At 46.7% G+C, this 11,724-nt stretch overlaps 1 protein-coding gene across 1 annotated transcript in view; it reads right to left on the bottom strand.

The window, feature by feature from the left end:
- Positions 1-220: 220 nt before the first annotated feature.
- Nsf (N-ethylmaleimide sensitive factor, vesicle fusing ATPase) overlaps positions 221-11,724 on the bottom strand; it is a 134,217-nt gene continuing 122,713 nt past the window's right edge. Inside the window, exons 18-21 of the mRNA XM_021176539.1 lie at positions 6,536-6,670; positions 5,309-5,422; positions 2,166-2,221; positions 221-1,697 (exon numbers count right to left, since the gene is read on the bottom strand). Coding sequence (XP_021032198.1) covers positions 1,676-1,697; positions 2,166-2,221; positions 5,309-5,422; positions 6,536-6,670 — 327 coding nt within the window. The 3' untranslated portion in view covers positions 221-1,675. The remainder of the gene's footprint in view (positions 1,698-2,165; positions 2,222-5,308; positions 5,423-6,535; positions 6,671-11,724) is intronic.

An 11,724-nucleotide genomic window follows, 5' to 3' on the forward strand; every position in this document is an offset into this window, starting at 1 on the left:
ATTGAACTGAGTCCTCTGGAAGAGCGGTAAGAGCTCTTACCCACTAAGCCATCTCTCCAGCCTCCTTAATGTTTTTCTAAAGAGATTTAAAAACAAAACAACAAAAAAATCCCCTATGCTGTAACAAAGCTAGGAGGGGTTTCTCTTCTGCGGCCACTTCGTCATGCAGCCCCATTAGTGATTGGTCCTGTTCCATATAAAATACTGGTCTATACAATACTTCAAGTATATTTACTCTTTATTGCATTCCTTCAATTTGCATTACACAATATAATATCTTTTTCAATATAATTTTGGACAAAAACACAAGACATTAACTTCGTTGAACAAGAAACATAAATTAATCCATGTACAACTTTGTTGGGAGGAGAGAGGCAGAACTTCGGACAACAGGGACCATGGAGATGGACAGGGAACCACGGTACTAGCCACGGGAATCACAGTTTCACAACACAATTCACTCTTTCAAAGCCACAAAATAAGCCAGGGATGAAAACCCCAAACAAGGTATACAGACGGCAAGACTAGGAGATGATTTGCCTTCTACTGTGGGGACAGTGTCAGAGTTATCACCCAGGTGCCCCTGCAGCAGCAAGCCTCCCGGGCGGCTTCTGATGGCTGTCTTTGTGTTTGAAGCAGCAGCGGGGAGAGTGGCATGCGCCCTAAGACTCATCTCCACGAATGACGTGACGACCTAATTACATTCCTTCTAACCCACTGATTAGGCAAACCACCCTCCAAAGGGCTCGCTGAGCTCCTCTTTGGGAAGAGGTGTGTTGAGTACACTGGAATGGATATTCGAGGGCTGAGGGAGAGGACCAGGGGTGGCTTGTTCTGCAGGAGAGTAGTGTTTTATTTATGTGCTGCAGACATTACAGATCACTTGAGATACAGGGAGGATGAATTGTAAGTCATCAGGCTGAGGAAAAGGAAGACGATGGCACTAATGGGCCTCTAACGTCATCCTAAGGAACTGACCCACTTAGAGCCGGACGCTAATTAGAATTGAGAGGCTTGTAAATTATTTTAATTTTTTTTCTGTTTAGGGATGTACAGATTTCCATATGTATCTTTCATAAGGTTTTAACGGCATCTACCAAGTGGTAATGATTAGCATATCTCTTACCACAGAGCAAATTAATTACACTCAGGGCATATCACAGCCACCACAGGAATGATTTGACTTCTGATTAGAAAAGCTCTCCTGATTGCAACTTGGAAATATCTCTGAAAATGATTGAGAACAGCATCTTAGATATTCAAAGCCTACTTCTTTAGGCACAGACAATAACCCAATCTGTGGGATACACAGCTGTTAGCATGGGGAGTGCCAAGGGACTCCCTTGGAACCTCTACCTTTGCTCTTGGTCTCATGTAGAAGCCGACCTTTGGGTAGGTGGTAGGGATCGCGGTGTGGGCAGCGTGCACGGGTGTGACATGCCTCCCACGTAAGCAGGAACCATCTTAGCTAGCACGGGAGGGAAGCCCAGCAGTCCAGGGAACACGAGAACATCTCAAAAGCACGAGGGAGTTCACTGCACTAGTCATGCAGAGCGAGTGTGTGGAGGGAGGCGGACACTTCACGTAGTCCAGTGTCTTGAGTGTGAGGAGTGACGATCCCAGGCCATCTTCACCTTGGTCGCTTCCCTTGGTCACTGTTGTAAACAGTCCGTTTTCAATCAAAGTCCAGGGGACTACTGCAAAAGAAATCCCAAAGCACACACTGAACTGTAAGCTCTGCAAAAACAAAACAAAACAAAACCCAAAAAAACAAAACAAAACAAAAAAAACCAAAAACCCCCAACCCTATTCACTAAGAAGCACTCGAGGCTTCCTGTTCTCTCTACATTTTCCACCATTTGTTTGCTATTTGATGGGCACTTTCTAAAAGAAAATGGTCACATTCCAGGCACTTAAAAGCAGGTTCCAGTGAATCATGGACCATCAAGTTTTCTCTGCTCTGTGACAAGGAAGCCTTGTGAAGCAGGCCAAGGAGAGCAGACCAACCCAACAGCCTGCTTCCTTGCTTGGTCCCTCAGACCCACAACACAGCGAGGGGCTAGTGCGTGAAAACAAGGCTATACAGGAAGGAAACCATCAGCAGACTCATATGCGCTGGGGAAGACTTGGGACCTCGCAGATGGGTGAGCACTGCGTGTACTTACGCGCCTTCTTCTCTCATGAGGGCCAAGAATTTCCTCACACGGTACTCAGGATCCATCTAAAAAGCATCGGAAGAAACAAATCAGACACGCGAAGCTGCCTTTTCTCCACAGTGTGCTTCCTCCGCACCAGGGAGGTGCGTGGTCATGTGCTTCCTGGGTCGTTCAGAACCACGTCACCTATTCCCTAGTTGTTGTTTCGAAGCATAATAAAGTGGATTATGTTATTTAGAAGCCAGTGGAACTTTCCAACATGGAGAAGCTACTGGTCACTCGCAGGCACCTCAGCCAAGCACCCCCTGAAGTGTGTTGGTGTGAGGAGGAGAAGCACACCAGCCAGGTGTCACCACAACACTAGATGGTGGTCACTCATGGAGGGGTCCAGACACACCTGGGTGCATTCATGGTGCTATGAATCGTGGGAGTTTAAATGCTAAAATTCATATATCTTATTGAAGGAGGAGGATGGAACCTGAGAAACCAAACTGAGGTTGATTAAGTGACCAAAATACAGTTATGACTTTTTGTCTTGTTTTGTTTTGTTTTTCGAGGCAGGGTTTCTCTGTGTAGCCCTGGCTGTCCTGGAACTCACTCTGTAGACCAGGCTGGCCTTGAACTCAGAAATCCGCCTGCCTCTGCCTCCCGAGTGCTGGGATTAGAGGCGTGCGCCACCACTGCCTGACCAGTTATGACTCTCACATACTCACTGAGCTGGCATTCTTAGCTTTAGTGCCCTTCTGGAGACGCTGCCACACCTAAGAGAGCAGAGAGTGCTGTTGGCCTCTGCTTTCAGTACACCTGGCCTCTGGTAGCCCGAGAGTCACAGACTCAAGACCAGGTGGTGGGGTTTGATCCGGGTGCTGGTTCAAGTCATCGTTACTAATTATCTCTCCTAGCTGTCATTCTGTATCCAAGTTACTTCACTTCAAAGTGTATCATATTCTTAGTGGCCTGACTAGGGTGTGTGGGGATCTGGAAAAGAATAATCACAAACAAACATCTCTAAGTACTCACTATGAGTTTGTATTGTAAGAAACACCTCACTTTTAAAGCATGTTGCAGGGCAGAAGTCTGTTGGCAAGCGGGAACTCCCTGCCCTGCAGGAGTGGCTGGGCTCGCAAGGGCTCAGCCGCGGGCAAGCGTGCACTCCGACTTCCCTCCAAGCAAGCTGGAAAAGCAACTGCTGTCCCAGCAAAACATGGAATGACCTAAGTTTCAAACGTATCAAAGTTAAGGGGTCAGACTGCAAAGAACTAAGAAAAAGTGTGGACAGCTAACAAAAGAGCCATTTTTCTTTTCCCTCTATGGGACTAGAATTACACATGAATCAATTGTCAAAGCTTTTTCTAAAAAATGGAACTGGCTGGAGCTCGCTGGAGTCAGTACATGCAGGTCTTCGCCCATTAACTCTATTTAATATGTGTGAGGAGCGACTTACTGACTTGCCTGTAGCTATGGAATTAAGAGTCAAGAGAAAAGGGAGGAAAAAAGTAACCTAGATAAATGACTTTATTCCCTCAGGTGACATCCAGTCAGAGCAGATCCTTAACACCGAGCAAGTTTTAACAAAATCGAGTCCGGCGAGCAGAGCGAGTGAGCATGGCTTCCATTCTGCTGAACGGCATGCCTCTCCACTTGGGCTCTGCCCCTGCTCCTGAGGCAGATCTAAAGAGAAGTCACTCAGCTGCTCGGAATCCATTTGACGTGAAGGGGTTCAAACTCCAGGCCTATGAAGTGTCAGTCGCTCAAGATTAGGCCGAGCGCCCCACTCTCACTTTCTACCTCACACACATGAGAAGTATTAACTTGATCACTGCGCCGCCGCCGCAGGCATCAAAGGGAGAGGAGGCAGGGGGTGGGGAGGAAAACTCGCATAGTTTCTTCTATGCAATTATTTTAAAAGATTGTACTGAAACTGGAAAAAGAAGGGCAGAGCTGACTTCTGACAGATTTATCTTTTTTCGGGGACAGAGCCAATACACCTGTATGTATGCCTTCACCAGGAATAAGCCTGAGCAGGGTGCTTAGTCTAGGACAATAATTTACTACTCATAATGGAAACTATATAAATTGACTTAAAAACAGTTGCTGGAAGCTCGGGAAACTTTTGGTTTGTGAAAAACCACAAAAATTTAATTTTAAATTGAGTTTGTCAGAGAGATTTAAGATAATTCTCTCCATATTTCTTATTTATTGGCTTAAGAGCTTCCTTCAGATGTGAAGCTGGGGAACCCCGCTGCTCACATTGGGCGCGCAGGGCTCCACAGTGACACATCTCCTCAGGTCTGGGGATGGCTCACTCCTCATTCATTCACTTCTGCTCCTTTCATTGTATCTAGTGAAATTTATTGAGCTAATATGTGCTGAGCTGGTCCAGGGGCCAGTGACAGTGTGTGGCAGCCCAGGGGTCTGAACACACGGAACTCAGTCTACACAAGCGTATTATGTACATGTGTGTGTACACGTGTGGACACACAGAGGCAAGGCACTCCAGAAGGAGAGAGGGAGGTGCAGTCCACACGAGAAAGTTCCAAACCAAATCAGTCTCATCTGCCTGTGCCTAGCAGCAGGCTGGGAGTCAGTTAGTTTGAGATTTCTAGGGAACGGGGCATGGCGGTATGAGCCTTTAATTCTAGCACTTGGGAGGCAGAGGCAGGATGATCTCTGAGTTCGAGGTTAGCCTGGTCTGCATAAAGAGCCCCAGGACAGCCAGGGCTACACAGAGACACCCGTCTGGAAAAACTAAACATTTTTTAGGAGTTCAGTGAGGGGAAACGCACAGTCACGGCCGATCTGCACAAGTCAGCCGCATCCACTCTTTCACATCTCCCAGACCTCTTACCCATCAGTGCTGTCACATGCTCACCCTGAAGGATGGCGCCTCAGTAGTGAGTGAGATCGGGGCAGACTCACTGACAGACTGTGGACATGGCAGTTGTAGTTTTAAATTCGCTTTGAAGCCCTTTCTGATTTTGAGACCTAATGACTCTCTACATTAAGATTAGAAGTCACGCTCTGCTCTGCTCATTTATTTCTGAAGAGAAAGAGGAGAACACGGGTATTCCTGAGGCCTGGGAGAGGAAAGCAGGCCCTCCTGGTGTGCTACAGCCATTCCTGTGACTCACCCAGAGAAGGGATCGCCTTACCTGCAGGGACATCTCAATCAACATTAGTAACTTCTTGATTCCTATCCAGACTTTTTTCCCTTTGACTTGCTGAGCAATTGTGGTGCGTTCCTTATCTTTGAAGTTGCCCAAAAGCTATAAAAGCAATAAACAACAATTAGACACTTTTATGGTGTGCACACCAACATTCACCCTTAAGTGAACAGTGGGAGGAACTACCTGACTGGATCAATTAACCCACCTAGTCCTGTATGACCATAAAAGACAAGGTCTTATTCTGTAGCCCAGACTAGCCTCCAACTCATGGTAATCCTCCTGCCTCAGCCTCCCTGGTGCTGAGACTACCTCATCTAGAAGAGATAAAATCTTATGCTGTTTTTCTAGGGACCATCACTAAACTGAGAGACGTGTTTCCTAGGGAAAACAGCTCCAATCTATGATAAATACAAGTTAAACGTGTTAACATTCCTTCCTAGGCACAATTCATATGTGTCTAGTAGTCTGGTCTTTTCTCTTTCCCAACTACAACAGGATGTTCAGACAGGTGACCCAGGCACACTTCTCATGCAGTTGGCGTCTGCTCTGTGGGGAGCCCACGGCAACTCTGAAGTTGTGGGGCCTTTAGGCAGCCACCCCGACTCGACCACACCGAATAACTTACATCACCTTTTCCATCAGATCCCATCTAGTCATCTGTGCACATTAATATTAATCAACACTCACTCGAAGACTCACTTTTTTTAATTAAAGGCTTTATCATCTTCAAAAAAAAAAAAAAAACCCAACTAAGGAAACATTTCCACATTATAATGTTGTGAGGTTTGGGTAGCTTTCTTTTCTTTTTTTCTTTTTGGTAGTTCCAAAGGCTTTAATCATTTTTCTAGTTTATTAAATGCAAAGAAGTGTGCTGCCAGCCATTGTGAAGAAATAGTGATTATGCCACACTGTGTGGATCCCAGTGAGCCCCTGCAGTGTCGCCTGGGAGTTACCAATGCATGCTGGGAAAAGAGTGAACAGCCCTTGCAGTACATGTGCTGCCCACACCAGGAACAAGAAGTTTATCTGTTCTCCTTTGGATCCTCTTTTCTTTCTAGCTTCTGAGAAGCTTTGGAGGGAACATCCCCTGGGTCCCACACTCTAGCTAAGTGTGCTGCTAAGTGACAGCTGCTTTGCCAGGGGATCCTTCTGAGGTATCTCGGGCCTCAACTCCTTTCTGATACACAGTTCCAAACAGTGACTCGTCTTTACCTCCAAAGCTTCCAGCAGCTGCTCTCCTGTGGCAATGTTGGGCACGTGGATGGTGGTGCTGAAGGCGTTCAGCATCTCCATTTCCTGCAGGACATCTTTGCGGCTGGTGGTCCCGATGATAAGAAGCTTGCGGCCCTGGTCATTGAGACAGATGAGTTACATACAGAAAAACACTAGTGAGGAGACCAGAGGAGGCTTGACTGAAATGAGCAGGGTCCACTTATTTGTGTATGATACAAAGCAGGCAAAACATACAAAAACCAGAATTTTCCAAATTAAACTCTAAACAAGGCATAGATGACATAACAGAAACAGAAACAATGAAGCAGGCCTTTTCCCCCTGGTCCCAGACAACAGGGGACCAGTAGAACTGGAACACCAAACCAAAGCCAGAGACACCAAATGTACACTACAGTTCAGTCCTGTGATGGGAAGTAGGTCTTTGTTTTAGACAGGGTCTCTTATATAGCTGTGGCTGGCCTTGAACTCACAGGAATCTGCTTGCCTCTGCCAGACTGGTCTTCATAGTGTATTCCAGGCTAGCCAGGGCTTCCTAGTGAGACCCTGTGTCTAAAACCCCTCATGCTCCCCCAAAAACTTTCAAACCCTCCAGTTTGGGCTTTGTACACATTATGTCGCTAATTGTCAGCAAAGCAAGGGTGCTTTCCTCAATCTCGCTCGCTCACTGTTTTAGTCTATCGGGTGCCAAGCACAACCATGCACCACCTCAAGGAGGAGGCGGGGCTATGGGTCACTAGGAGAGCACCTGCCTAGCATGCATAGAGACGAGGTTCAAGTTCTAGCATATTCACGTGTGTACACATAAACCCCACAGCACAGACACACAGGCAGAATCCCTCTTGACACTAAGAGCTCCTTGGTTTTACAGATGAATGTGCAAAGATTCCAAGATAGAAATTTATTTGTGATGTATACAGATTAAAGGCTAATCATTATTGCTAGTCAATAAATCAACTTAAAAAAAAAAAATTAACCAAAAAGGTCAAATGCTTATCACCAGACGTTTGGCAAGCTCCTGAGTGACTGCGGAATGACCTTGACCAGAGAAGTAAGAGAATAAAGATGACAACAGCAAACCCCAAAGACTGTGCTGCACAGAGAGGAGGCAGCCTACACCCAGGGGAGGGGTCTGCTAGAGGAAAATGCCATCTCTGCAGGGAGGGAGCCACAGGCCACATCTTTCCTTTCTTGTCTGTCTTTATTCTTTTCTTTCTTTCTTTCTTTCTTTCTTTCTTTCTTTCTTTCTTTCTTTCTTTCTTTCTTTCTTTCTTCTTTGTGGTTTTGAGACAGAGTTTCTCTGTGTAGCCCTGGCTGGCCTAGAACTCAGAGATTCACCTGCCTCTTCTTCCCGAGTGCTGGGACTAAAGGTGTGTGCCATCACTGCCCACCTATAGGCCAAGTCTTGTAAAATGGGTAAGCTGGTTTAGAAGATGGCGAGGGCCTAAGTCAGAGTGAGCAAAAGTCCAAAGGCAAAAATAAAAGCTGGGTGCTGAGGTAATCACTCACACACACACACACACACACACACACACACACACACACACAGCATTACTACTATAACAAAAAAGGCTTTTATACTAAAAAACATCTTATACTAAAAAACAAACAAACAACAATTCTAATGCTAACTTTGGAACATGGTCTCTAGCGCTAAGAGATACCAATGCTGCGGCAGGCAGTTTTTATTACAATCATTACAGTTTTGACAGTGTCTGGCCATATGCCAAGGCTGGCCTTCATCCCTGAGCTCTGTGATGCTTCTGTCCTGGTCTTCTGGCTCATCACAGCTGAAGAAAGTGAGCTGCTTCTCCTTCCCATTGGGTTCGAGCATCCTTATCTCTCTCTTCTCAGAAAGAAACAGTGGCCTCCCTCAAAGAGCAGCTCTGCACAAACTCCTGGCTCACGACAGAAAGCTGGACTTGTTTGCATCCACCACCATCTTCCTCAAAGAACTTTCTCCTACAGCGACTTCAATGTCTTCAGAGTGTTGAAAGATTGGGAAGTGTGGGGTAACTTATAATGGAGACGCTAATTTATGTTTTGCCTGTCTTCTTGTTTAACAAGACTGCAAACACTGTGGTGAGGTCACGACCCAGGCCAGCTCAGGCCTTGACTTGTAAAGCATCATCTTTAAGAAAACACTGAAAAACATTACCAAATCATTAAATTGTGCAGGATTGTTTTACGTATTAATTAGTGGTAATGTGCAACTGGAAGCGTTCTTATGGAAAAACAGTTGCGGATGTACCAACGCAGGGAACCACACTGGGTCACATCTGGAGGGCAGGAACCGCCAGCGGCATGTGATGGGAGAGCGGCTTTAGAAGAGGCAGTTTCCACCCAAAGCGGAACTCCATCTTGCTAATGTGTGGCTACTGGTTTAAAGTCCACAGTGCCCAGACATACCCCATGGAAGAAAGAGAGAAGAGAGAGAGAACAGTAACAATAACCTATTTAGGGGGCAGGGAGTTGCTCCCTCGCTCCCTGGGCATACTCTACGGAGATTTGCTGGTCCCGATGGGACACAAAAAAAGGCTGAAATAAAATGACTATTTGCCAATCGGATTATGATGAACATTGTTCCAAGGTTAAATAAGTATTAGTTAACCAAGTCTTAGTGCTCTAAGGAGCAACTCAGGTGAAAACATTACCATGAAAAAAGGCAGGGCTCGGTCAGGTGCTGATCCTTCAGAGACCCACTTCTTTACAGGATGAAGAATGGGCAAGCACTGAGCATCATCTAAGCCTTTTGCCACACAAAGGGCTAACCAGATAATCCACACCCTTTCAGAGTTCTGCCATTGATTGGCCCCAATCAACTGATTTGTAACAAAAGTTCATGCGGAATAAAGCTTTTTTTTTTCTTTTCCTAAATAAAAAAATGCCACTAATATAATATCTGCAGTGAAATGGAAGGGCTGGCTTCACCCCCAACAACAGCGAAGCCAGCTATGCGGGAGAGAAAGGCCTTTCTTACCATTGAATGCAGCAAATGGAACACACCCTCGGTAAGAAGAATTAACCCGGAACAATCAGAAACCCTGGGATGGATTAAGGAGTGAGTTTGAAAGCGAGGTTCAAAACTGCCATGTGTGATGGGCCTTCCACTGTGTTCTAATGACTGCGATCTGACATTTTTGTAAAAGACTGAAGGGTTGGAATATTAAGAATTTTGTAAACCCAGTGAGTAAAAGGTGAAATTAACATTTGCTAATTGGAACATGAACAAGAATACGTGGATGGTGAAATTTAGTTTGCACCTTCAGAGTAATTTTAATTTAGTTGGGACACTGGCTGGTCAGCACCCGGGGGGGGGGGNGGGGGGCACTACCAAGTCACATACCAGCAACCATCAAGTGGCAATGGCTGTGGAGACCTTCAAGCATACAGAGGGAGCATCTCCAATTAGGGTGAGCTGCAAGGCCAGTGACAGGAGGCACTGTGGCAGGACAGATCGCTGATGCCACCACACATGTGGTTGGTGGAAACAGCTATGCCACAACAGCAGGTCTCTCTGGGGACAGGAGGGCAGCCAACAAAAGGCAGGCTCAGAATGCTATGGGAAGGAAGGAAGTTTAATATAAAAAGCATCAGGAGAAACCAAAAGCAGGCCCTAAGGAGAAAGGACTGTGGCGGAGAGAAAGACTCCTGGCTTGTGCCCGTGAGATGCTCTCCTCTTGTGGCCTGGGATAAACCAGCCACAGGGATGCCATGTCAGTTCAGGGTAAAACTCCCCAAGTAGGGTCCAGCACCCATTTAGCCCATGGCTTATACATCCTGGGGTGCTTCTGAAGCCAGCCTGGGTGGGACTGGGGGAGAGGAGCAGTGGAGTTCTCCTGAAGGCTGAGGAGCTTGTGCAGGAGAAAAGGGACAAGAACCTATGTGTAAGATAAAGAATACTGGGGAGGATGCTCTCCGACATCACTGTCACGACAGACAGGAAGGAGAGAAAGCAAGGGCATGCAGGGGTGCTTCCGAGGGGGTCATGTTAGGTCAGGCAAGTGAACAGTAGGAAGGACAAGGTTAGTTTCCAACACTAGGGACTCCAGCGGTGACTTGGGACAAGCATGCTCCCAGGCACCAGGCTTGCTTTGCATAGGTGGGACAGGGTCCCAATACTCAGCCCGGGGTGCCAATGAGGCTCAGGCCACACACCCTCCTGGTAAGAGTCACTGCAGTGGGGTCTGTGAGAGCCCACAGAGGGTGAGGGTGAGCACTTAGCTCAGGTCAGCAGGAAGCTTTCCCTACAGAGTGTTTCCCTCTTCCTTTTTCTGGTTTGTTTCTTGGGCAGGGAACAATTTTCATTTTTAGCTAGCTTGTATTATTCGCTACTGAAACCTTAAGAACAATCAATTCTGCCTGCCCCTATGGCTTCCTTCACTGAGCCATCTTACAGATCTGGGCCCTCTATGCTCATGTGCCCAGTCTCTGAAGCTCTTGGGCCCAGCTGCCTGGCACACGCAGGTGCACTACAGGCCATTTCCCCTCTCCCTATCAGCATGGCTCTTTCCCTTGTCAAGGGCTTGCTTGAATGCCAGCTTTTCTGGAGTTACTCAAGCTCCACACCCATCACGCTTCCTTCCCCGGGCTCCTTTGTCCCTTGATCAGATCCTCGTTTATACATCTACTTGACTCACTCCTGTGTTTGCCTATTATTGCATGTCTCACGAGTCTTTTGTGAGACAGGGCTGAGGTTTAGTGTTACTGAACTAACCAGGGCTAACACGGGGCCTTGTGCAGGGGGCAGTTAATAAATATGTGTTGAATGAATGAATGAGGCTCCCAGTTCAGTTTTTGTTTGGCCAGCCTGCATTTGGGATCATGGCTCAACCATGGCTCCTTTTCTTTGAACTCTTCTTCCCTCTTTTATTTTCCTTTTCCTTCTCCTTTAGTTAAGCGCTGAAGTTGAATACCAAAGGAAGGATGTTCCGAATAAATCATGCTGTAACTAGGCAGACAGCTACACTTAAGTTCTCCATTAGACTTTACCCTGGAGCAAATTCTTTGCCTAGCCCTTTGTAGCTGGCCTGGTGCTGTAAAGCAGAGCAGGGGACAAAAGGAAGGCACTCACACTCACGGGAGTCTCAAGTGGGCAAAGGCAGACTACTCTACTTACTCAAGAATCCCTGGAAGCGGGCTGGTGAGATGGCTCAGTGGGTAAGAGCACC

The sequence above is a fragment of the Mus caroli genome, chromosome 11 (assembly GCF_900094665.2).
Source record: "Mus caroli chromosome 11, CAROLI_EIJ_v1.1, whole genome shotgun sequence".
In the NCBI taxonomy this organism is placed as follows: Eukaryota; Metazoa; Chordata; class Mammalia; order Rodentia; family Muridae; genus Mus; species Mus caroli.